The sequence below is a fragment of the Ammospiza caudacuta genome, chromosome 9 (genome assembly GCF_027887145.1).
Source record: "Ammospiza caudacuta isolate bAmmCau1 chromosome 9, bAmmCau1.pri, whole genome shotgun sequence".
Classification (NCBI taxonomy): Eukaryota; Metazoa; Chordata; class Aves; order Passeriformes; family Passerellidae; genus Ammospiza; species Ammospiza caudacuta.
In genome coordinates, this window is record NC_080601.1 from 33,605,173 (window position 1) to 33,631,878 (window position 26,706).

At 44.6% G+C, this 26,706-nt stretch overlaps 1 protein-coding gene across 2 annotated transcripts; it reads right to left on the minus strand.

The window, feature by feature from the left end:
- Window positions 1-106: 106 nt before the first annotated feature.
- Window positions 107-21,400, minus strand: RGS10 (regulator of G protein signaling 10). 2 transcript variants are annotated; one of them, XM_058810354.1, is made up of 5 exons: window positions 21,302-21,400; window positions 15,803-15,921; window positions 14,332-14,418; window positions 7,331-7,474; window positions 107-3,588 (listed from the first exon to the last, which is right to left on the minus strand). In XM_058810354.1, the coding sequence occupies exons 1-5, from the start codon at window positions 21,348-21,350 to the stop codon at window positions 3,442-3,444; spliced, it is 546 nt and encodes a 181-aa protein (XP_058666337.1). In that variant the 5' UTR covers window positions 21,351-21,400; the 3' UTR covers window positions 107-3,441. The 2 variants fall into 2 exon arrangements, with proteins under 2 accessions (XP_058666337.1, XP_058666338.1); XM_058810355.1 differs by lacking the exon at window positions 21,302-21,400 and adding an exon at window positions 20,304-20,476.
- Between the last annotated feature and the right edge of the window lie 5,306 nt (window positions 21,401-26,706).

Genomic DNA, 26,706 nt, shown 5'->3' on the forward strand with positions numbered 1-26,706 from the left:
AGGGCAGAGTGTAAACTGTGAGAGCTGAAAATGGGATCATCATGGGACATGGAGTCATCTCAACCCAAACTCTGTTCAGAACATAAAACACCTGTCAACACACAGATTTGGTGTATTTGTAGAATATTTTTTATTTTTCAGCTGAGAAACACAAAATAGGGTAGAGTTTAAGGCATGCAATCAGGCATGAAACTTCTCTTGCTTGTTTTGTGTGCTCATACCTTCAGTGTAAGCTCTACGAGAGGGAGTAGATCCTATCCTTAATCTCTACATGAGCAACTCTGAGCACCCACTTACAGCCTGAGGTTGGATGCAATGTTTACAGTTCCTGGAATGAGGGATTTACTCCCAGGCAAAACAGTTCTTTCTCTTCTGTGTGATTTGTTCTGTGCCACATGGAGCAAGTGTCACCTACTTCCAGGAGCAAGTTTGTAGTAATACCAATTTTCCCCACATATACACAAATTGCAATTACAGGCATCTGCTTGCATGGGTTTAATTTGATTGCCCTTTTACTGAAAAATACAGATAATCTAATGAATAGCAAGAACATCTTTGCTTTCTGCACATTACAAGTCTACTTGTGGGTGTTGTAGAGAAATCAAACAAACTCAGGCACCACAAAGAGAATGGTGCAACAACTTTTTACCTCGGAGGTAAAAGAGCAACTCAAAGATGAAGAATTTTGTGGGTTAAGGTATATTAGGTGTATATATATATATATATATACACACACCCCTATATATATAGATATATATAGGTATATATATCTACCTATTTATAAGGTATATATAGGTGTGTATATATATATATATACACCTATATATATAAGGTATATATATAGGAACATAATAGGTACTGAAATAAACATGATAGGATTGGAGATGCTGCTGAAAAATCCATTTCCATTTCTTAGTAAGTAACTTTCATCCTGTGGTAGTGTAAAGCACCTTTGTGTCTACTCATGTGGGGCATTTGCTCTGAGCAAGCAAAGACAGTACCTGAAAGGGAACATAATGCCAAGGAAATATTGTTCATAAGCAGCTACAAACTTATTGTCTCTCTTTAATACCCCACCTTTGTTCATAAGGCTCCTGGTTTTGTTTTCTATTATTACCCTTTTAAAACATGATAGTCAAAGACTCTCCTGCCTTGCTCATGCATTTTTAAAATCAATATGATTAAAAATGAATCTAGTGTGCATCCATGTGATGAATGTGGTAAGAGCTCGTTCTGCATCTTTCCCACGAATGGCCCCATGCTGAATTTTTCAGTATCACAGACTAATGCAGCAAACACTGGGAAAATACAAATCCCATGTCCTAAACTGGTTGAGCTGCCCACTCCCAAGGGCTTCAATGCTATCACAAGTTCTGTCCTCTACTGTGGCAGGCATTAAGAGTTTTGTTTTTACAGTGGATTTTTAAAAGAGGTAATCCTGAGATTACAAATAGTTGGCAAGTCCAGAACTGGATGGTCCCATTTCCAAGGCCTCAGCAGAGGAAAAAAAGAAAAAACAAAAAAGATTCATGCACATGTTTAGTTCATTCTTATTCAGTAAAACATTGAAATACAGCTTAAGCATGAGGTCAAATACCACTGAAAGTGCCTGAAGTAATGGGACTTCACCATTAAATCTTTCAAAAGCATAAAAAAGAACATTAACTCAGTGCATAAGAATTACACCTTACAACATGCATATTGTGGAGGCACTGACCTCTTCTTTCTTTGATTTCCTAAAAATGAACAGGGTATGGAGCTCTAGGGGAAGAATCAGAACTTCCATTCCCACTTTTAATTAGGGAAAAGCCCATGGAAAAAACTTCATTTACACAATACCTGCAAGAGTGGCTCAGAGTTAAAAGAAATAACCAAGTCTACCAAGTAAGTCTGCATTCTCAAAAATGACAAACTAGACTTAGATTTTTAAACATTGATTGTGACAGCAAGGTATGAAACATATCTGGCCTTTCTGACAAAAAAAAAATAAGTACAAAGTGTTCAAAAGCTAACTGTGCATTTAGATTAGCCAGCACATAAACAAAAGTTCAAGACAAGCAGTGCAAAAATTGGAAGAGTAAATAATGAGAGAGTGGGAAACAGCCAGACCACAGCTGTGAAGCTTGTAAATAGAGCAAGTAGCTAATACACTTTCCCAGCTTAAACTGCAATTTAGTAACAACTGCAGTGAATTAATCAAAAAATACATGAACACAAGAAAAACTCTATGCCAAAATGTGCTTTGCAGTGCTGACACATTCCCAGGACAACATGGAATGCTCACTGGGAATGGCAATTGGTCTTTTTCCACCAACCTTTGATTGCACAGGGCAGAAATAAACTCTCCTTGCACTTGAGCTTGATGTGAGAGTGGCTGAACCCCAAACCCAACTCCCTGTTCCACTGCAGCTCTCCAAAATCACAATTAGGAAACCCTGAAATATTTGAGTGAGCAAAAAAAAAAAATTCTGAAGGGTGATTTTAGCAGGAAAAAAAAAAAAAAAAAAGAGTAAAACAAAAGCAGATTTGGTGTGTTGGTCCTTTGCCAAAGCACAGTTGGTGCCCAGAGCAGGATTGGTCAGGAGAGACCTGGGAGAGACCAGATGCTTCCTGATAGCAGCATCTGATGTCACACTGGTATGAGGGACAAAGCCAAGCCTTGATGAGACCAGTGTGCCCTGAGAGGGACATTTTCTCATTTGCTGTCACATTTCCTAATGGCAGTTAGGAATTCTTCAGAGATTCTGCCTCTTTTGGAGCCTTTGCTCCCAAGGGAATAGAGGCTCTCCCATCCTCGGAAGAAGGTGATTGTCTACTGCAAAAAAAGGGGAAATTTAGGAGATACAAAAATGAAAATCATGACTAGGGAAGTGTTTTGATTCAGCAATAAAGGCAAAGCAAAACAGACATCACCCTTAAAGAACAAAGTCACACAGGAAGGGATTGGATTCTACTGAGCTTAACCCTGAAAGATGCTGTCCCTTTATGATTAAATTAGCTGTGAATGACTCACCCACAAACTAATGTGAAATGTTCTCCTCAGCTGCTTCTCCCAGCAGTTCAGGATGTAAAAACTAGTCCTCAAATAAAAATTACAAGGCAAAAATAAAAACCCAACCACGCTATCTCCCGTTTCTCATCACCAAGATGCCTCACAAAGGAAAATAAAAGAACTGAAAGCATTTAACTTGTGAAGTATGAAAGGAAATTCATGCTAGGGAGGAATACCTCAGCATTTTAGCTGGGGAACAGTCCTTCCATGGGTGCTTGGTTAATAGCTGTCATGCAAAAACAATTAGTCATTCAAGCAATTAAGAAGGTAAGTATCTCCTAAAAAGGTTCTGAGCTTTCCAAGCCCTAAATGCAACTGCTATGAACCTAGACTGTTCCTGAGTGTAATTTCCTTATTGTAGGGCCTCTCCTGAGGAGATCCATTGTGTCTCATGTGTTGTAAATTCTTGATGCTCTTTTAGCTGCAGTCTGAGCCTCTGGGGAGTTCTCCTCTTGCTCCTCACTCTTCTTATGGTTTAGGAAGATGTCTGACTTCAGGAAGCGGCTGTAGCTGTCATACTTCATGAGGTTGAATATCTGGGAAGAGGAGGGAAAATACAAAGCAAATGAGCTCAGCAAAATGAGAATTTCAACGACAAGGATGCTGTAATTCCCATGTACTAGCTGTACAATGTTCTGTCTGTACTAGAGGATTACATTTTAAAGAAATACACTTGCAGCTCTCCAAGGGGCAGCATGCAGCAAACAATGTTGGTTCCACGGTCACTGCCTGGCTGTACCACCCACATTAGTTTAAAAATCAAATTACACTTTTCACAATAGCCAGCTTTGCACACCTGATACTGAAGGTGGGAGGTTCCATGGCTGGCTCAGGGAGGAGATGCACTGAGAGGGACAAAGCAGAGCTCTGAAGAAGGAGAGGTACCCTCTGTGCACCTTTCTGGCTGCAGTGACTCCTGAGGGCTGCACAATAACCCATGCAGAGCACTGATAACCCAGGAAAGCCTCTGAGTGATTCACACAAATACTGAAACACCTGGTTCAGCCAATATTCCTTAAACCTTCACCAATCCTCCCACCCTTGCCAGACAGAATGCCAAGAGCGGTCTCAGGCCAGATGAGAAATGTTGCAGGAACCTGCCACAAAGAGCTGACCTGGTGCAGATGTGCTTTGCCAGTTAAAATGTGGGTTTAAATTGCTGGTGCATTAAACCTGTGTAATTATACTTTTCACCAGGCCAAGAGATTCTCACAGCCAGCATGGAAACACAAAGTCAGCCCCAAGCACAGCTTTTCTCTCCCATGGCTTGAGCTCAGGCTCATCCCTCAGCATCACTTCTGCTCTTCTATTTATACCCACTGCAGACCAAAAAAAAACCAAAACAACAAAACCCTACAATTCTTTTGGAGTTTTCTGAAAACAAAAGTGTTGGGAGAGGAGCCTGGATTCTGTTCAGGTGTCAAGGTCAGGACTATATTTTGCTTGGTGTTGAAACAGAGGGGAAGGGAAAAAAGTAAACTTTGAAACTATAATTGAAGCAAAACCAAGGCCAGCCTCACCCTCAGTCTATTATTTCACTGGTGGAGCCTCTCTGAGTCATGTTTCAGGACAGATTATTTTTTTTGATACTCAGAATAACTGAATTTCCAAGACAAATTCCTGTGTTCTCACCTGCAGATGTGGCTACTCCATGTGTGGATAACTCAGCTTTACCTTTACAGCCCTCACTTCTAGCTGATAGCACAATCAGCTAACACAGCTCTCTGCTAGGAGGAAAAAACCAATCTCAAACTGCTTTTTCATTTCACATCCTTGAGGAACCTGGACAGATACAGGCAAACACCTAAAATTTGACTGTTTTGTCTGTGCACTTGCTGAAATAGCTCCCTTACAAGTAAATTACTAACCAGTAATTTACTGGATTTTACTAACAAGGTGTTTGTTTACATGTTTAAATAGTTACATTATTACTAAAACTGTGGAAATATTATTCTTTAAGAAACATACTGGAATATGAAAAAACATCCCAAAACACCCATTCTGTGTAGAGCCTGATCTCCAGGGTCTGAACTCTTGCTGAGTTAGGCAAAGCCAAATTATCCCTCCTGACACTGGCTAACTACAATATAATTAAATCTATCCAACCAGCCCAAGGGGAAAATATATTGTGAGGAAGACATTTCCTGTTAAAACATCATGCCTGTGTTAAGAACTTAGACTCCTCTTGCTCCTGGTATCACTTAAAGCATCTCCCAGAGAGAAAGATCATTGAAGATGAAGATCTTGTGCAGTCTGGGCAGCCAAATACACAGAGCAGAGTTCACAATCATGTGCCAAAGCAGACCCCTCCTTTCCCCCTCCCTCCTCCTCCTCTCACTGCTTTGTGGAGCAGGAACATTCACCCCACAAGCATTCTGGATTTCTGTGAACCACTCTTACCCCACTCCATCCAGCACAAAGAAATGGCCTGGGGGCAGCTGGGGCCACCCCATGGGCAGCAGCCACAGCCCACCAGTGTCCCCAGTTAAACCAGGAGCTCTTTGGGGGCAGCAGCCAACCCCACCAGTGTCCCCAGTTAAACCAGAGCTCTCTGGGGGCAGCTGGGGCCACCCCATGGGCAGCAGCCACAGCCCACCAGTGTCCCCAGTTAAACCAGGAGCTCTTTGGGGGCATCAGCCACAGCCCACCAGTGTCCTCAGTTAAACCAGGAGCTCTTTGGGGGCAGCAGCCAACCCCACCAGTGTCCCCAGTTAAACCAGAGCTCTCTGGGGGCAGCTGGGGCCACCCCATGGGCAGCAGCCACAGCCCACCAGTGTCCCCAGTTAAACCAGGAGCTCTTTGGGGGCAGCTGGGGCAGCCCATGGGCAGCTGAGACACCCTACCAGTGTCCCCAGCCAACCCCACCAGTGTCCCCAGTTAAACCAGGAGCTCTCTGCAGAACTGAAGCTCCTGTTACCAGCACTGCTGAACACCAGATTGTGGCCTTCCAGCTCTGCCTTCTTCTCCTCCAGACCCACGGTGCCAGCAGTGCTCAGCTCTGCTCCTCAGAGAACAAATTGCACTGCTCCTCATAACTTTATAAGGATTGAAAGCTGGAGAAGACCATAACTCTTCTGAGCCATTATCTAACAGCAATAAACAGTAGCTTCAAGCACTGGAAACTTGCAATGACCCATAAATGCTCTGCATTTGTTTTTAAAAGCTCACAGATTTTCTTCCCACACTAGAGGGATTCCTCCACCACTAGCCCAGTGTGTTTCCAGTTCAGGTATTGCTGATCCTTGGCTCTCCATGTGCATGTCATTTATAAACAGCAAATATTTTAACTCCAGTGTTCTCTCCAGCTCCACTCACCCTGAACTGCAGTGCTAAGATCTACTAGAACAGTTCCTTCCCTTTCCCCAGGTCAGAATTTTTTCCATTAAAACTCTTTTTCTTCACATTGAAATTGGGTTTCAGGTATTTCCACTGCTAATGTCTTGCAATCTGCCTGAAAAACAGCAGAAACTTTGCTCCTCAGACCCCTCCAAGTGCCCCAGCCAGTGTATTCAATACCTGACTGAAATGGGCTGAAAACCCTGTTTAAATCACTGAGCTGTTTCTCCACAAAAGGAAAGAGCCAAGTGGAAAATACAGGTAGTCCTGAGGATGGTACAAGAATTAAAAATAGTACTGCAAGTGCTGGAAAGCTGCAGATAAGAATGACTCACTTCATAACTTATGCTTTGAAATCAGCTGAATATCAAGAAAATTTATCACCTAAAGACATGCCTGCAAAATTGCTAATTTCTACCAGACCTCCCAGGTTCTTCAGGGAAAGGTAAAGCAGAGACCAACTCCTCAAAGTCTTGGATGTTGCAGTATAGGAGGGTTTTCAGCAAACTGTGCTACATTCATATCAAGATAAATACCAAAGCAAAGTAAAATGAAGAAATTTGAGCTCTCAAGGAAACCAGGGGCAACTACAGAAACAAACATCAGCAATGACTCAGAACAAGTGAATACACAGGAAAACAAAGGCACTGAGTTAGGCAGGGTGATTCTCAAGCTACCCACGCAGGGACCCTGGAGAAAACTCCAGCCAGTTGTCCAGGAAGGTCCTGAGCTGGAATTAGAATGATTGTATTGATTCTCCTTATTAATTGGTTGTAGTGAGAAGGAGCCAAGAACCTGGAATATCTCAGAGCAGCTGCATTAATACCCCCAGCATGGACAACCCAGCTCTGTGCTTACCTGTTCAATGATGGCTAGAAAGCAGAGCTCACCAAAACCAGACAAAAATGAATGAAACTGTGTTGTTGAAATAAATAACTTTACCTGGTCCTGGAGCTTCTGGAACATGAGAGGGTGAGGTGTCTCCAGGATGGTCTCACTCAGACGGGACTGCCCCTCAACATTGACCTGGGAGGAAGCTTTGCTGGACAGGAAAGTCATGTAAATCTCTTTAGCTTTTTCCTGCATCTGCAAAAGGAGATTTATTTAAAGAGTTATTTGCTGTGGGAATGTTCTCTGCATCAGGTTTATCTCACTTGTGTTATGTTCATTTGTACTGGAAGAGGAACAGGTCAAAAGCTACACTGGGATCAGTGAAAGCTGCCAGAATTCAGCAGGTTGGGATGCCTGAATCTCAGCAGCCGCTGTAAAGCTGCTCAGCATCATCAACTACACCTTGTCTTTGCTTTTGAGACAAATGGTTTTCCTAACAGGTCATCAGTATGGGCAAGAAACCCAGAGGAAGAAAAACTGGGAACTTGCTACAAGGGAAAATAGAGTGAAAAAAACAAATTAAGAAAACAGCAACAGCTTGGCTAATTGGCAATGATAAGACTCTCAATAGGCTCTGAGAGTTGATAAATAAGGGCCTGACCTGCCTAAAGCTGTTTGTTAGTATTTGCCCTATTTCAGAGCTCTTCCCTTGTCAAACAAATAACAGCAATAACATCTTGACCCCACCAGCATCTTCAAAGCAGTGAGTGGCCACAATCCCCTGAAGTTCAAGGAAAGGCCCCTTAACAGATGGTTGGATGAGAGGAAGCCAGAGAGGGAGAGCAGAACCAAGGCAGGCAAGGGCCCAGCCCCTGCTGCAATGTGAATTCTGCATGCTGAGAGCCAGCAGCTGCTCTGGGCCATCTGAGCCCTGGGCACTCAGCAGGGCCCCCAGGGTGCCCCTAATGAGCAACCACAGCCCCACAGCAGCCCAAGGGATGTGCCTTTGATGGGGATGGGGCTTGAAGAAGGAAGCATTTAAATCCTGCCCATGAAGGAGTGTCAGAATTACCTCCATGTTTTACAGCTGAGGTACATTTACACTCACGGGTAATTAGAATAAAAGCTGCATGTGCTTGAGCATTCAGGAGGCCTAAAGAGCTGGGGACTCACTGCTGAAGGGGACACCCATGCTCTAGAATTCCTTTTTAAAACTCATTATTCATCTGGTGGGTAGAACATTACCTGTCAAGTGCATTAGGTCACAATGAACTGTTTTTAACCATTTCCAACTTGTTTCACAGCTCAGGGAAGACTAGGTCAGCCACTTCTGTTCTAAATGACCAATTAATCCAAGGGATCAAAGGTGTGGCTGCTACAAGTGCCACAGTTAATGTCCCAATGATGTCCCAATGAGGGCACAGCAAAGGGGCCTTCAGCTCTTATTGCATGAAAAATTGTATTGCCAGTCCCACCCAAATGACTCCTGAACCTGCTGTCCAATCTCAACCATATCTGAGAGAGGGGCAAAGGACTGAGAAAAATATTACCCTCCTGCTGAGTCAATGGAAAACCAGAAGGAAAAAAGAAAGGGAGAGGAAAAGCAGCACAAGCACCAAGGGAAAAGCTGCAGTCTGAAGTTCTCTGCTGTGCTTGAACTGCCAGGATGTTCTCTGCTGCTGGCCAATCAAGGCAGATGTAGCTGCTTGCCCAAGGACACAGGAGCAAGCTGGGCACTACAGAGAAGGAGCAGAGGGAGGCTGGAGAGGGAACACAAAACTAGAAGTAACTGTGGGGAAGTTTAAAGAGCATGGAGAGGAACAACAGGACTGTGTGGGAGGCTGCTGAAACAGGGAGGCTCTTTGGATTTTGTGAGGAAGAATAACAAAGAAAGGAAGTGAAAGAGCTGTGGTAGGGAGAGGAGGCCATTGCAGAGACACAGAGGACCTGGCTTTACAGCAGTGGGGAAATCTGGAAATTTTGCTCAGTTGAAGGTTACAGGTTCTGCTGCAAATAGAACTGCTCTGTGCTTCAGCAGCACAGCAGCTGATTAACTACAGCTTATAATTTGCTTTAAAAAGAAAGAACAGTCAAAGCTGCCAGTGTGCTCATACACCCCCCAAATGTCACTCAGGCAGAGCCAGGTTCAGGTGGAGGAGGCAGAGATTGTCCCTGTTCGCTCGGTGACATTCTCTGCTCTGCGGCAGCCTCTGCTCAGGGGACTCTGGAACTGGAACAGCTCTTGAGCTGGGCTCCTGTTCACAGGTGGCTATTGAAGATTGCTGGCAGTCCCCAGCTCCACCTGTGTGCTCTCCCCAGTGTCCCTGCCAGATTCCCATTTGGAGCATGAAGTTCTGTCCACAGCAAACCCCCCCTCACTATTTCCAGTGCATCCAATATTCCTCCCCACTTCCTTTCCTGAGGTCAAGCTCAGCTCCCAAGCATGTGTGGCTCCCAAACGAGCAGAAGGGAGCCCCAGATGCTCAGCAGACCAGGCTCCAGCTGTGCAGCATCACCCAGCCCTGCTCAACCCTTGCTGCATTCCACATGGGAAGCAACAGAAGAAACCCCTGAATGTACAGGGCTTTGTTCTGGAATCATTCACTACAGAACTTCAACATGGACATTTTGGTGGGTTTTTGCAATAGCTGAAAATATTCCCTGTTGTTGGAAGCATTTATTACAATCTGTAATTTATTTTCATTTATTACAGTCTGTAATTTATTTTTGAAGCTTGGCTGCAAGAGGAGAAACATTTAAACCCTGGGAAGCAGCACGACTGACATGTTGTTTATTTCATTAACAGTCACAAATGCAACAACATGTGACTAACTCCAACAAAATATTTAGAGTTAAATTTCATTCCCTTATCCCCACCACTCCCATTTCAGTAATTAAATTCATGCCCTAACACAAGGGTGGCAGCAGAACTCACTGCTACGAGTCGAATTGATCCCATTGTTTTCTCAACCTTCACCAAACATTAAATCTGTATTTTAACTTCAATTTTAAAGGAATTTTTTTTTTTTTTTGAGTTACAGAGATGTGTCTTGAGCTGAGGGGGAACTTTGTACCTTTCTGCTAGAAGAAGGGGGGCAGAACCCACCATAAACCTGTCTAGAGCAGCAATGTACTCTGCCTGCTGCCTTGGTGTGCAGCTGCCAGAGATCTGCCCTGCTCCCTGACTCATCCACTGATGGAACAGCAGCCTCGACAAACCCAAACACTGCCCCAGCCTGGCAGAGAAAGGACAACAAGAAATATCCCTGGCACAAGGGATGCTTAACCCACTGCTCTATGCTGACCTTTGGAAAAGTTTAAACTGACCAAGTAGAACCCCAGGCCAGAACTCTCACCTCCAGTAATGAAAAGTTTATCTCATCCTTTAAAAATAGGAGGGGGAAATCCCATTCATAGAATAATGGAATGGTTAGGGTTTGAAATAACTTTAATTTTGAGATAAAGTAACTTTGAAGTTACTTTTTGAAATTACTCAGCTACTTCCAGCCCCCTGCAGGGACAGGGGACATCCCCAACTAGATCAGAATTCTCACAGCCCCATCCAGCCTGGCACTGAACGTTTCCAAGGATGGGGCACTGATCACCCCTGTGGGAAACCAGTTCCAATGTGTCACCATCCTCACATTAAAGAATTTCCTTCTCTTTATTCCATAAAGAATTTTCCTCTTTATCTAAACTTGCCCTATGTCAGTTTGAGGCCATTTCCCTGTCCTGTCACTCCATCCCTGTGTCCAAGTCCCTCCCCAGCTCTCTTCAAGCCCCTTTAGGCCCTGGAAAGTCTCCCTGGAGCCTCCTCTTGCCCACCCCCAGCTCTCCCAGCCTGGTCCAGAGCAGAGGAGCAGAGCTTCTTCAGCCCTTGGAGCATCTCCGTGGCCTCCCTGGACTGCCTCCAATCTGGGTTAAATTGATATCAGCTTCATCTGACCAAGAGCCTCAGTGCCTGTGAGCTAATCTGTGTGGGAAACCAGTTTTAAGGAGAAGTGAGCTACAAAACAAGTAAAAAACTGTTTTTAGAATGCTGTGTGCACAATGGAGAGATGAAAAGGGACTTCTGCAAGAGTCACATCCAGAAGAAAAATCCATGCTTCATGCTACCATAAACACTGGAAAGATTTCTATTTTTAGTGCTTTTCCTAGCTTTGTAAATTATCTAAACAAAGTCACCCATAAGCAGTAGCTACAAAAATTTACTGTAAGTCTGTGTCATCCTAAAGCACATTTATTCAGGCTTTAGTTATAATAATTTGGGCAACCCCAGACTCCAGGCTGACCACACTATGGAATGACTGGTACTGGATAATTAACCTAAATAAAATCTAGTTAAATCTCTGTCCATTCATTTGGCAATTCATTGAAGGATTCACCAAGCTCCTATCCCTGTACATCACTTGAACATTTTCTCTACTGGCATCCTAAATTAGCAATCCTAAATCAGCTAGAAATATGGAAATTATTTAGCAAGGGAAAATATGATTATTATCCCACTGAAAGCGTGGGACTTTACAGAAAAGTTGACTGACTGGTTGTTCTTTCCTCAAGACTTTCTGTATTCCTGGACCTTAATGAGGGAGGGAAGCAGCTGAATACACAAAACTGGAATTACTAAATGTTACAAAGTTCACAGACAAATTGAACATTTCCCTCTTCTTGCAAAAAAACCCAGTTTTGTTGTGTTTTTATGGATTTATCAATACTCAAAAAAACCTCACAGCTAAACCCAGCAAAATTGTTTTGAGGGGATTTTTTTTTCAGTGCAAAACACGGGATATTTACAGAAAGCAGACTCCCCCATGCAAAATGCATTGTTTGGAAAGACGGGGAAATTTTTTTGCTGTTGAAAATCTGCTGGGAAACTGTTTAAGCTGACAATATTTGACTGACTTTAGGAGAGGAATCTGCAGTCTGGACACAGCCCTCTTAGGGCTGCTCTTCTTAACACCTTTCCTAGCCCATCTCTCCTATCTGATTCCTGTTCCTGGGCATTCCTGGTGTTCCTCCAAGCACATCCAATCCCACAGCACTCCTGGGAAAGCTGCAGCCCAGGGCTGGCACAGGAGCACTCAGTGCTGGGCTCAGACCTGCCTGGATGGGACAGAGAGGGGTGGGGATGGTGCTGCATCCAGCTGGGGCCAGGCCCAGGGGTGTCCCTCAGGGCTCTGTGCTGGGGCCAGCTCTGTTCAATATCTTTATTGGTGACATGGATGAGGGGATTGAGTCTTTCATCAGTAAATTTCATAAATAAAATAATTAAATTTCATCAGTAAATTTGTGGACGACACTGAGCTGGGAGCTGTGTCCGTCTGTTGGGAGGCAGGAGGGCTCTGAAGGGAGACCTGGAAGGGTTGGATGGATGGGCAGAGTCTAACAGGATGAAGTTTGATAAATCCAAGTGCCCATTCCTGCATTTTGGCCACAACAACCCCTGCAGTGCTCTGGGCTGGGGATGGTGTGGGTGAACAATGCCCAGGCCCAAAGGGACCTGGGGGCACTGATGGACAGACAGATGGACAGGAGCCAGCAGTGCCCTGGGGCCAAGGAGGCCAAAGGCTGCTGGCCTGGGGCAGGAATGGAGTGGCCAGAGGAGCAGGGAGGTCACTCTGCCCTGCCCTGGGCACTGTGAGGGCACACCCTGAGTGCTGTGCCCAGCTCTGCCCCTCAGCTCGGGCAGGACCTTGGGACACTGAGCACATCCAGAGGGGCTGGAACACAAACCCTGAGAGGAGCCCCTGAGGGAGCTGGGGGTGCTCAGCCTGGAGAAAAGGAGACTCAGGGTTGCCCCCATCACTCTCACAGCTCCTGAAAGGTGCCTGTGCTCAGCTGGGGCTGGGCTCTGTCTGCAGCAGCACTGACACAACCAGAGCACACAGCCTCAAGAGAAATACAGGTTGGATATCAGGAAGAAGAGAGTGATAAAGTTCTGGAATGGCTGCCCAGGGAGGTGGTGCAGTCCCCATCCCTGGGTGTGTTTAACAAGGCCTGGATGTGGCACTGGGGGCCAGGGCTGAGTTGAGGGGTTGGGGCTGGGCTGGACTTGATGATCTTGAAGGTCTCTCCCAACCCAGAAATTCTGTGATTCACTTGGAAGAGGTTTAAGAGCATTTTCCCACTCTCACCTCTTCATGGTGCCAAATGTGCCCTTTGGCAACAAGAGCTACCTCAGATAAAAAGCATAAAAGTGGGATTTCAAAAAAAAAAAACCTTTAGGAGTCTGACACTCAAGGACAGGGATACTCACTTGGAGTTTTGATTCTACTTAATTCCATATTCACAGAATGAGCTCTTAAAGAGCAGATAAATTTGAAATTTCTCAAGAAAACAACAAAACAAACAAAAAAAGGCACAAAAAACATTTTGAGAAACAAGCAAACAAAACATGGTACATATCTTAGGCCTGACTCTGTGGACTTTAAAGTCTAAATGTGAAAGTGGATCCTCTGCTCCTGGTGGATCTAAATGTAAACCAAGATCCAAGCAGTGGGAAAAAAACTTACTGAAGGTGCCTGGTTGAAAATTTTCCAATAGAGTGATTCCTACTAGAAAGGTAGAGCTGTCATCAAAATGAAAAGGCTCTGCAGATATACATCAGTTTGGATAAATATTTAAGTAAAAAAGTTTAAACAGACCCCTTATGTTTTGTAACTTGTAATTTGATAAGGCAAAATGTTTCATTTTGGTGCTGTAAAATATTTTTGTTAGGGCCATTTGTTATTTTTATGTTCCACTAAGAGCACCGTGGTGTAAATTTCCAGCTAATAGCTGCTATGCTCTAAAAAAGTTCTGAATGAAATATCTTCATATTTGCAAACAAGATGATGCAACATCACTGCATTAATAAAACTTTTGCTATTCCCTAGAAACTACAAAAAGTTCAGTTTTCAAAACATGGGAAACTTGACAATTTCAGCACTTTGTTTTGATTTGAAATAGAAATGAATTTGTTTCCAAACAATTCCACCAGGATGATTTTAGTGCCATTTCTTCAAATATATCTATGTGCATTCATGCAAAGCACATTATGCAACAGAGATGTTTTAGCTCCAGCTCTGCTAAGTAAACTTTGTTGACAAGCAGAATTTATTTAGGAAACATACCTGCTTTTTTCCCTGTGTTTTCTTGAATTCTTCACATGCTAACCAGAACAAAACATTTTCTTCACTAAATTCTTTCTTTAAAAATTCCTAGGAAAGAGAAAAAACAAAACCACCAAGGTTAGGATCCAATTTCTCAGCTGTTTTTCCCTGTTAGCACCAGAAGCTGCCTACAATTAACTTCACCATGGGTTTGCCCAGCCCAGTGTCACAGAAGCATTTGTGCATCTGCAGGGCTGACATGGAACACTGTGATATTCTGCTCTTTGAAAGCACATTCCAGGAGGAGGATGGGCTCCATCTAATCTCAGACCATATCAGTAACTAACAGGAACAGCTTCTTCAGCCTCCCTTAAATAACTCGAGCACTTTTACAGCCACTGCTCAAAGGGAAATCCAGAAAGAGATTAATTCATTCCCAGGTGAGTAAAAGGAACCATTTTAATGAGAGTCACAAATCACTTGGGATTCTCATGCAGCACATTTCTGACATTTTTAATGAGTAAAATCTCTACAAATAACAGTATTTCTAAATGGGATCATCAGTGGCAATAAATTCACTTAAACAAACTGAAGCAGAGGATGTAGCTGTGCTCTCTATGCTGTTTAAACACAGCACATTCCTCCAAAAGTGAGGGAGGGGAGAAAATGTACATTAAATTTATTTATGAAATATAATGACTGAAACTTTTATAGCTCTGAGATCATCAGTTTTTTCTTTCAAGTGTTAAAAAAATAGAGACCAAGTAATGCTGGGAATTAAACAGCACCAAGATCAGTTGGGGGTGGTTTTTTGGTGGTTTGTTGTTTTTTTTTAAGAATTTAAAATCAGCATTTTGTTATTCTTGTTTACCTAACTTTTTCAAACCAGTCTGGCAGGAAACCATTTTACCCCAGTGCATTTTATCAGTACAGCATGGCAAAAGCACTTTGAAGTAGGCAGTTCCTATTCTTACATCTAACATGGCAAGAAGGCCTTGAAACACCAACTCACCACCCTCACCTAATTAAACTTCAAGCCATTTTGAGCTGCAGCAGCCCACACTTTGTAGTAAACTGAAAGGGAATATTTTCAGTAGAGCTGCTAAACACAGAGCAAGAGCCACGGAGTCATCAGATTGCTCCTGGGAACTCATGGCTTAAGGACAACGTGTGAGAAGTGAGAGCCCAGGATCTCAGTGACAAATAATGCCTGCCAGGAGGGATCAGTGGCTCAGGGACTGCAGTTTATCCAGCTTGTTAATCCTTGCAAGAGAGGAAGGATCCCATCAGGAAGGTGCAGCCAAAAGCCTTGCCATTGCCTTTTGAGCACAGGCTGCAGTGGCAGGGGGCAAAAGGAGCCACCTCAGAAGCTCTGCCAGCTCTAGAGGGATGTGTGCTGTGCTCACAGTGCTGGCACAGCTGCACCCTTCATGCTGAGGCTCATTCTGCCTTAAACCCTGAATTTTGCTTAATCCATATTTAATATATTGACCCTAAAGCGTTTGACTCCCTCCGGGTCTTCCAGGAGGTTCTCCAGTGACGTGGCCCATTTCGAGGTTCCCTTCAAGGCTTGGTGGCTGCTGCTTGGGTGGCCCTCACCATCATTTATCTCTGGAAAAAAAAAATAAAATGGACAAAACAACATTTTCTTTAGAAAAATGGGAGTATCAGCCACGTGGATGTCCCCCCCATTTCCCCCTCGCTCCTGATTTCTGCTGCTCTCTTTAAAGGAAACCCCATAAAACAGAAACTGAACACACACACATACATGCATAAGGAATTTTTGCCTGTAAGGAGGCAAAAACTCCTTACAGCCACATAATTCATGAGCATGCAAGGAGGCAGTGTCACTGCTTTAGAGGGGTCCAAGCACCTCCTGCCTGGGGAGCACAATGACCACACCAATGTCCATATTCTGCTCTGGCACTGTCAACAATGTTGGCTTCTCTAAAGGAACTTCTGGCCAGTCACACATGTGAAATTTATTTTTAAGAAGAGAATCCTCACTGGGAGCTGGATGCTCAGTAAAAGCAGAGAAAGAAAGAAAAATAATGGTTTGTTTAGCAGGAGGACCAGTCCAAGATATTAACCCAGCCCAATGGGAGGAAATACACCCAGCAGAAGAGCATCGCTCCAGCTGAGTCAGCCTGGTTTTGGGCAAGAGGGTGATTTTACTGTTGAGGGTGATTTTACTGTTTCCAAGCCCTGAAATTCTCCTTTCATAAGGTGTACTGGACTGTGCCACATCTGATCTGCCAGCCAGCCTTCTCACAGACAGGAAAGATGGAATACAATTCCTATTTCCTCTATCCCAGGAACAAGTACATTTCATTCAAGGCTGGTGATGGCAAAAAACCCTTCAGAAAACCCATTACTTGGAAAAACTCCAGGAATGCTATTGCTCATCTGAAAAACTCTAACACAGGCATAAAGTGCTCAGCCTCCTCTCCTCTCACACACAAAGTGCCCTGGGTACACAGGAGGGAAGTCAGAAGGATAAGAGCTGCACTTCAGGTCACTGTGCACTGGGGAGATGCACAAAACCCTTACTGCAACCAGTAGAGCTTCTATTTATAACTCCTTCATTTCTCCCTACCAACTTACTGGAAATCTGCATCTGCTTAAGCTCTGCTTTTAAAAACACTTCTTTCACCATGAAACTAACCCTCAGTAAATATCTCAAAAAACTCTCTATGCAGAAATACACATATATTTAAATACACACTAGCAGATGCCCTTTCCAGCTGGTGACTGAGGTTAAAGCCCTACAAAATATTGGCATGACAGCAGAGGCTCCTGAGCTTTGGATGGTGGGGACCTGTGGAGTCTGCTTGTTTCACCAACTGCTCTAAATGAATGAACATCTTTTCTGCCTTGATAGGGAGAGGATTTTGTTTTAAAAACTCTGCTAGTTTAAAGGTCAGGAGCCAGACCTAAGGATTGTCTCCAAACCACAGCTGCAGCCTCCCCATGTGACAGCAGCACAGCAAGTTAGCACTGCCTCAGTTTGCCCCCCTTCGTGCAAAAGGATGTGGTTCTTGATCAGCACTTGAAAAATTTGTTTTAGAAACCTGACTCAAAGTATTTGGGCGTGCAATCTCAGTAAAATCTGTGAGGTTGGAGTGGGAATGGCCGAGTGTGTTGCAGCAGAGCACAAAGCCCTCTGAGGAGCTGGGATGTGCTGCTGTGTTCATGCTCACCTGGGAGAGGGATGGCAGCCCTGGGTGTGCAGCTGCTGCTGGCTGCAGAGCCAGGCCATTCCCCCTCTGAGCTAAACCACACAACACAAAGAGGCAACATTTGATTTCCAGTGTTCCTTTCCCAGCCAAATCTGAAGTGGACACTAATGATTACTTAGTGGCAAAGCAGGTGTTTCAATGAACCAATGCAGACCCAGCCCCTTGAAAGCCTAAAAAAAAAACCTGGTGGGCAAAGGCCAGAATAAATCCGTCCAGAAACTGAGGATACATCAATCTGCTTCTCTTCTGCTGCTTTGACTGATCTTCCATTATACTGCTGGCCATTCTCTACCCTCCCTGATCATCATTTCCCCCATTTTCCTCTCACTTCCAGCCCAGCCAGCACAGCCCAACTCCACCCCTGCATTCATGTTCTCTCCTCCTTGTCAGCCTCCAAACCCTACTCCCTCTAGTCCCCTTTTCCCTGCATTCTTCTCCTACAGCCTTAACTTCAAAACCAGAATTTGGTTCAGAAGGGAGGACCTACATGAGTGTCCTGGTGTCCATTCTGCTGAGCCCTGCACAGAACATTGTCACTCAGTTTATTTCCTCACTCAACCAGCTCCCCACAGCCCAAAAAATACCTTGGCACAGAGACAAGGGTTGTCTGTCCATTGCAACCCTTCCATTTACCCCTTGCCTCATTTATTCCATTTATCCCTGGCCTCATTTCTGTCCCCAGAGCAGAGGCTGAGGGGTGTCTCAGGTGCTGGGCAATCCCAGAGGTGCAATCCCAGCTCAGCCCAGCCGACAGCTCCCAGCACTGCCCACCCAAGGCTGGGGACACCAGGCTGAGCCCCATTAATCCCCATGTCCAGCGTTCCTCTGCAGCCACCACAAAACATCAACATCCCCTTCAGCACAAACATAAATAGGCTGCAAATGACAGTAGGAAATATCCTGAAATTTTATGAGGCTATTAAAGCTGCTGGGTGTTTTTATTATACCCCATTAAATATGCCATCACCAGCATTTATTCTAATACAAAAGTGACCTGACATCCCCTCAGTCAGGATCATAACTTCCCGCTCCACATGCTGGTTTCATGCAGCAGATTTAATATGTGATTTTCAGATTTTTTAAAAGACAGGAAAGAGGTTTTCCCCAAAAATGACCCCAGAAGCTGATCCCCAAATCTATCTCTATTACTAAATTACCTTAAAAATGATACTTTCACTGAAGCGCAAATTAATGAGTCTGAAAAAAAACTAATTTGAGGAAGAAATACAACAGTATAGTTACATGAATGATCCTTCTGACACCATCTCTGATATTATAAAAAGACAACTTCATCCTGTTAAAATCATCTGCTGACAAAGTTCAGTAACATAGCCTTGGAAACAACAAGCTTGATCCCATTGAATAACAAGATCCCAAATGTACATACATCTGTATGATCATTTAAATGAGGAAGGCAGACATTTGCTGTTACTAAAAACTGGGAGATAATTTTGTGCATCACAAAGGGCATCACAAAATGGCAGTTCTGCCAGCAATATTTCTGTCAAAGCAACACACAGAATATGCATCAGATGATAAATAAGCCAACTGCATTTCTTACATTACAGTTCATTTATTACATTAGCACACGCTAATTAAATTTCAGAGCAGAGCCTGCTGCCTTTTGCACGGGCTAGGAAGCAAGAGGCAGAGAAAGGCAGCAAGGCACGCAGAGCAGAGCTCAGTTGTAAGAGTTTCTGCTGAAGCAAACTTTCCACTGAGTTGGAAATGTGCTTCAGAGCCGCCACGGCTCGCACGGCGTGCGGGGAGCAGCCAGCTGCTCCTACCAACGCAGCAAATGATTGAGTGCTTCTTTTAACAGCACCATTCTTCAGAGCACTCCATGCTCAGCCAGTTGCATTATCTGGAGCGTTATTTTAGAGGGAAAGCTCGCAGGAGCTGCCTTGCCATCACACAATGGCACTGCAGCAGCAGGCTGCAGATAAAGGCTCTTTGTGCGCGGCACAACGGTAAGAGCAGCGCTGAGAACGCCGTAATTATCAGCTGAAGGGTGCTATCAAAAAATGCCAAATATTTGCATCCTCCAAACAGGAGCTTGGGCTGAAATCCCAGGAGGTATCAACACAATATGTACAACTTTGCAGGTCAGAACTCCCAGTCCTGGCCCTTGTTTCTGACAAGCGCGAAGAGCAAAAACCTGCGGGAACCCCTCAAGCGGAGTGATTCGGACACGGCTAATTGAGTTAGCCACGCTGATCACCCTGCCTCCCAAAGCACGGCCCACTGCAGCCCTTTCCCAAGCTGCTGCCACTCTCCAGCTGTTGATACCGTGGCCTTTGTGGCCCCATATCGAGCAGCACAGGCTCACACACCCTCACAGAGTCCTGCTGAGCACATCCCTTCCAGCTGCCTGTCCTGCCCATCTCCTGCTTGCACACCCTTCTGCACACCCCCTAACAAACAGCAGCCACACAAACACTCACAAGGACAAAAGCACCATGCAAGCAGCACATTCCTCACTCCACATTTAAGCATGGATGTACAACAGGAAAAGCCACTTCCATCTCTTTTTGAAGAACTTATGACCAGTCCTCCCCTCATCCACCTGGATCATAAATCTGCAAGCCACAAGCCTTTATTATTACTTTAAAAGCACTCTGAATACCTTGTCTTGTCCTACAGTCACCAGAAAGCCTACCCAGCAACAATCACCAGTCTGGAATTAATAAATCCAAGGTATGAAGCAGTGGGAAACTTCATTAGCAAGCAGCTGAAAAGGGAAAATTCCCTTACTTTCCATGTATCCCAGCATCAGCGGATGACTCCTCGCACAAGAGTTTTTTCCTAGCAGCAGCTGAATTTTAGACCTTTTTGCTACAGCAGAGCTGTCCTCTCACGCGTAGGGTGTTCAGAGCACGAGCTTCAACATCCTCTTTTGACTGTCTCTAGCAACAGATGGCTACTGGATTCCACTTTTAACTATAAGGAAGGAAACTAAAGGGACGTTCCTCTTTTGTAGCATCTCTGGAATTGTTCACCAGACATATAGCCTTTAAAATACCCCCTTCCCCGTCTGCCCTCCTCCCCCTCCTCCCAAAGAAAAACAACCCAAAAAAACCCCAGAAAACCCAAACAACTCTAGACAAAGGTTTCATTCGGCTTTTCTTAGAAAGATTGCAACTTCTTCCTGCACACCATAAAACAAAGTGTTATTTTCTAGGATTTGGAGATTGCAACTGTTGCCCCAAATGTCCCAGCAGTGACAGATGTCAGACATCACCCCTCGGAACCGACAGGCTCGCAGCATCGGGGATACAAAACACCCAACGGCGTCACAGCGCCTGGCTGCAGAGGGATCCGCGCTGTCCTACATTATTACTGCCTGGAAATCCCCGTTCCGGCTAGAACCCTCCACAGGCGAACTCCTCAAAGTCAATTTGGAGTAGGAACAAGCACGCTGTCATGTCCCGGTAACAGTGGCAGTTCCGAGTGAAGCTCGGCTGCGGCGGCACCAGCCCGAGCAGAGGAGCCGAGCCCAGTTCCCCCTTCCGCGCTGCTCCCACAGCGGGAAGCGCCCCGGCCACGCATCCCCCGCGGCCCCGCGGCCTCGCTGAGGGCAGAGCGGCCGCCGAGCAGCCCCGGCCGCGGCCCCGAGCTCCGGCGGGGCCCAGGGACCGCCGTGAGCCCCGCGCTTCACCCCACAGCGCTTCACCCCCCACAGCCCGGCCCGGCGCTGCCCCGGCGGGAGCGGCCGCGGACTCGCCCGGGGGTCGCGGCCCCGTCCCCGTTACCTGAGGGCGGCCGCTTCCTGCTGAGGCGGCTCACGGCCCGGTTGAACATCCCGGGCGCCGCTCGGCCCCGCTGCCGAGCCCGAGGGCGGCCGCGCTGCCCCGCCCCGGCCCGCCCCGGCCCGCCCCGCCCGGGGAGCGGCGCCAGCCCCGCACCTGCCCGGCCCCGCCGAGCGCCGAGCGCGGAGCCAGGGGCGCAGGGACCTCCCGTGCAACGTGGCACCGCCGGCGATTGCCCCCTCCTCAGCCTCCCCTGCCCAGCCCAGCCACCGCTCCCACTGCCCTGTTGTTATCGCCGTGCACCCCGCTCATCCATCCCGCCGCTAGCTCTGCCCGCCTCAGGGCTCCTGCTCCTCAACCAGAACTGCTCCTGTCACCGTGCTCGGGGACACGGGATAGCAGCGTCCGTGTCCCCGCTCGGCTTTAACCACCAGCCACCCTCCTGTCCTTGCTTTAGCCACCTTGGAGCAGGTGCAAGAAGTAAAAACACTTCCCAAGATGGGCACCTTCATGAAATTGTGTCCTGTCTTACCAGAATAGACATGCCAAGCTTTTTGTGTTGGAGTGACTCCTTTGCTCGGCCAACATTTCAAAGGACAATTATTTCTGAACAGAAAAGTGCAATTACAATTTTAACCAATGTATTTTCACTTTCAGAAATAACGTTTTTACCAACGTATTTGTTCAAAAATCCAGCATGTGAGAAGTTTGTGTAATTCTGACAAAGCTGCGAGCCATCAAACAGACAATTACCTCAGCAAAACAGTAGTGGGAGGCAATGGGAGCGCTTAAATCCCACTGGAAATATCGCCAACACACAAAAAATCACAGAAACCACTGCTAGCAGACAAGTCAACAGTTGTTTTATTTCCACCTCAGCCAAATCCCATCCTGAACACACAGTAACACATTGCTAAGAAGCTCCGTTCACAGAGGGAACTTGGATGGGCTCCCCATCTCACTGAAAATTATGGATATTTTCCACTTATATGCACAAGGCCAAGATCTCATTCCTGGGAACTGGTGACACCAGAAGACTGAACACAAGAATCAATTGCATCTGTGCTTCCAAAATAAACAACAGCACAATACCTTCCAGCTGAAGGGATTTGGCCTGCACCCCCTGGATTTCTGCCTTCCGCACTGGGGCCAAAGGCTGTGTTAGCTGGTAAAGATTTCTTGGCTTTTGGGGTGGATTAAAAAAATATGAAAGTTTGCTGTTCTGCTGAGGGAACTGCTCAGCAGCTGCATGTGGTGTTTCCAGGCAGATGTGTGAGACAGGCACAACATTTGGGACACAAGTGGAAATTCCGTGCAAGCATCAGAAGAGCAGGGTGTAACACCCCGGCAGCAGCAGGGCCGGGTGACACAGCTGGGAGAGGGAAAACACGTGGAGAGGGACATGGGAAAGGAGCAGGGGGCAAGGTGGGAGAAGAGAGCTCGGACATGCACCTCCCAAAGCTTTTTATAGTCATATCCACTAGTGCCAGGTATTCCAGGCAGAACATTCACACTGAAGCAGTACAGACATCACCAGGTTTTATTTTTCTTTCAAAATTCAGGTCACAAAGCCCAAAGTTTCTATTTTAAGTCTTAGGAACTCATACTCCTAGGACAACTACATCATCTTTGAGCCAGTGTACTGACAAGAAGTTACCAGATTAGCTTCAAGACTTAACATCAAGGATTTGGGGCTGAGGGAGTACATTAAGAACTGTGAGAATGTTTGGAGGTCAAATTGTGCTCAACAGACCCAAGAGAGCCCAGCTCCTTGTCCATTGATATAACAGGACACCTGACCTACAGATCTGCCACAAATTGACCTGCAGAATCCAAGGTTCCTTTCCCCACCTTGATACAAATGTTTCCAAGATTTGTTTCTGCCCCTTTTCCTTGAAAATACTGCTGTAGAGGCAGAATCCCAGGTGGGCACAGCAGTGCCTGCTCCCTCAGTGCCATGTTCCTGATGCTGCTCTGTGTGTTCTGCTCTCATGTTCAAGAGCCAGGGCTTCATCAGACAAAATGACTTCAGGAAATTTTCCTTCCAGGTGAATTCAGCGGAGGTTTTCAGGCACAGTTCATTTGGTGGTGCTTTTTGCATCTTTTTCCACTAAAAAGCTGCAATACCCATATATAGCAAATTATGATTTAATTCAAACTGTGCCAGTGTCCATATGCCACATCTCTACATTTTTACTTTGATTTTAGACCTTTTTTTACCAGCTTTTCCTTAATTTCACAAGGCAAAATTTCCCTTACAAATGAACCCACACACATTTCATAACCTCTGGCTGCAGGCCAGGCAACACAGAGAGGATGGTGTGCTCTGAGTACTTACCTCACCTAATGAACTGGGTGCCATTAAAACTGAAATCTCTTCAAATAGTCAAGTGCCCTTACAAGTGATCCTGAAAGCTTTTGTGAGCCTCCTCCTGCTCCATTCTGCACATGCATGATTTGTTAGCACACAGTGTGAGAGCAAACCTTGGGCTGCTCATCAGCCCAAACCAGGGCAGCTTTTTGAATTTGGATAAAATTCAGCAAATTTCCCACTGACACTGTCAGGAATGGATGTGAGTGTGTGTAGGGGGAAAGAGAATGTGCAAGACACCCAAAAAGGCAGACACACGCTTGATAATGTGATTTCAGACAAAGATGCTATTTTAAAATTTGACTTGTATTCTGAAGAGTAATTTTACTTAAATTTAAATAGCTGGATTTGAAAAGAAATGAAAGGAGTTGTGCTTAGCTGTTGCCATTGCAAAAATCTATTCTGGAACATGCTGAGCTATGAATAACACCACAGAAAATTCATAAAATGCACAGCTCATTTCAACACCAAATTGCAGTTGAAAGACTCAAAATTAATCAATAGAGTGTGAGAACCCCAACTCATGATTTAAAGCTGATTTCATTTACATCAACATAATGCAACTGATTTCAGTAGAGGTGGAACTTACTTATGTGATTATAAGAACTTAAAATTAGAAATGTTAACAAGGAGAAGAGGAGGCCTTCAAAGTAGGAATCTCTCCTTTCTCTGCAAAAAAATCCCAGCCCTTTAAATCAATTTTAGACTTTAAAAGGTTAAGAGTAGAAAATAAGACCAGACACTGCACTGCAAAGTAAACACTGGCCAGAAAATGAGGTTTTTCATCAAGAACTAGTGCACAAAAGTCATACACTGTTCAGAGAATCACAGGTTCAATCAAAGCACATTTCAAACTTCTTCAATGTTCATCTCAACATCTCGATGTTCATGATGGGCTGGCAAACTTGAAACAGCCAATGCTGAAATGCACTGAGTATCATGAACCTGCAGGGACTCATTTGTGGGGTTTTACCTGAATGCTTCAGCACAGACATTTTCAGTTTCACCACAAAGCACGGAGTGACTGCCTGCTAGAACACAGCAGTGTGGTGGTTAACCCTGCTCTTTTCAGAGGAAGCAACAGGACTGGATGCTAAGATCTGGGGTGATTTTTCACTGCTCAAAGCCAAGAATCACTTTTGAGTTTTATTAACCTTAAATCAACAAATCATTTTTAGTTTCAAGCCAAGGTTTATAAGTCTTAGCTAAATGCAGTTACTGCCTGAAGATTCACAGATACCAGAGTGAAAGAGCAGATAATAAAAGGTTTTAATCTTTTAGTAAAATACAGAGTAAATCTAAACATAACCTTCCTGCAAGGTACACAGCATAAAACAGCCTTGAAGAGAATTCTTGTAGAAAATTATATTCTATTTCAGGCTTGCCTAAATAAATCAGGGGAATTCATCCAGCACTCTTCACTTTGAACTCACAGAAAGCTGTGACTCACCCCTTTGCAATACTTTCTAGTAGAAGGAGGTTCACAGGGTCAACTTTTATCCCTAATCTTGTGGAACATTCCTCAGTGCCTCCAATCCAGCAGCTTTATGTGTGCCAAAATACAGAGTGCAAAATTCTGGCAGCGAATTCAAACATGCAGAAACTGAATTACAGGCTGAGTAACTCCAGTAGTGCTCCCACCTTACATTACTTACACCTAGATCTCTTCATAAATTGCACTCAGAAAAAAAAAACAAGACCATGTGTTTCAAACCTTGAAATTTAGGTGTGACTGATTTTTTGCAGTTTTATGCTCTTTGCATCTGTCAGGGAAGAAAATGTTTCATTAGATTAGTAATAAATGTGTATTTAAATTTGGTAACAGCCTTACTACTAAACCACTCTTACTTGCTTTCTTCAACTTTGTTCTATAAAGAAGAAAGAATTGTATTTTCCTTTAATATTGCCTTTAAATATCAAAGGCAAATGCCATTTTTTTAACCTACAGGATTTAAACCCAGCTTTCAGAAAATAAAGCAGCACTATGAATTAACTCTTGAGATGAAGAAATATGGTTTTCAATAAGCAATTTCACAGCAAGAAAAATCTTGACTTGGTAAAATATTCATATATTCAACTAGAAATGAAATAAATCATCATCAAAATCTTAAAAGCATTTTAAGGCCTTCTAGACTACACATAGGTAGGACTGACTGGGGGGTGCAGTAAAGAAAACCCAACTTTGTGAAACGTTCAGTCTGGCATGAACCTGAAGATAAAAGAAAAAAAAAGAGATACTTAGCACATGCTTTCAACACCTATCTGTAAATCCTAAAACAGGTACAGACAACAGAAATCAAAGATTTTTGAATTACAGGGGAATATTAAAAATGATACCTGAGGTCAGTGTGTTTCTGCTAAGAACCAGATGCAAATACAACAGACTTGTCTCCTGGTGCATGAAAAGCAAGAACAGCTCTGTTAACTAGAAACACAATTAAATGAGAAACACAGCAAAAGGGGTGTGGAAAATGAGTGAAACGTGGCCCTGACAATAACTGAATCAGAACTCACAATTCAAGCATCCATAGGCATTTTCTACAGTGAAAATAACTACAAAGGAATCTGTTTCTACAGCCTCAGAAAACTCAGACCTACCTGGATCCCTCTAACAAGTGCCTTGTATCTTGTCTTCCTTTTACTCAGGAGTCACTGACAGGAGAGACCCCAGAAATACCTTTCAGAAAGGTTTTGCTGTAGAAGCACTTCAAGGAAACATCAAGTTCTAAGTCATGCAGCTTGTCAGACACTTGGCACTGTGACCTTGGAACATGAATTCAAAGTAAAATGTCACGTACCTTAGCAAATTTCTGTGCATACATCTTGTAGAAGAGTTCCTATGTTCTTCCACAAAATCCCACAGAACAAAAAGGTGCTGGAAGGAACTCTTTCAGAAGGCAATGTGAACACAGCATCACCTTGTGAATTGGCCTGAAGTCTTCAAAATGCAGCATACATTCAGAAATAGCTGCTGGTCCTCTGACCTCAGGTATTGAACATTTCAAAATGTATCAGCAATACATGTCAAGATCTTGTT

Bases quoted from the DNA above. Each gene is read 5' to 3' on its own strand.
- RGS10 (XM_058810354.1), bottom strand. From the start codon at position 21,350: ATGTTCAACCGGGCCGTGAGCCGCCTCAGCAGGAAGCGGCCGCCCTCA. The intron at 15,922-21,301 runs GTAACGGGGACG...TTTTTTTTCCAG, and splicing joins CAGGAAGCGGCCGCCCTCAG to AGATAAATGATGGTGAGGGC. The intron at 14,419-15,802 runs GTCAATATATTA...TCTCTTTCCTAG, and splicing joins AGGGAGTCAAACGCTTTAGG to GAATTTTTAAAGAAAGAATT.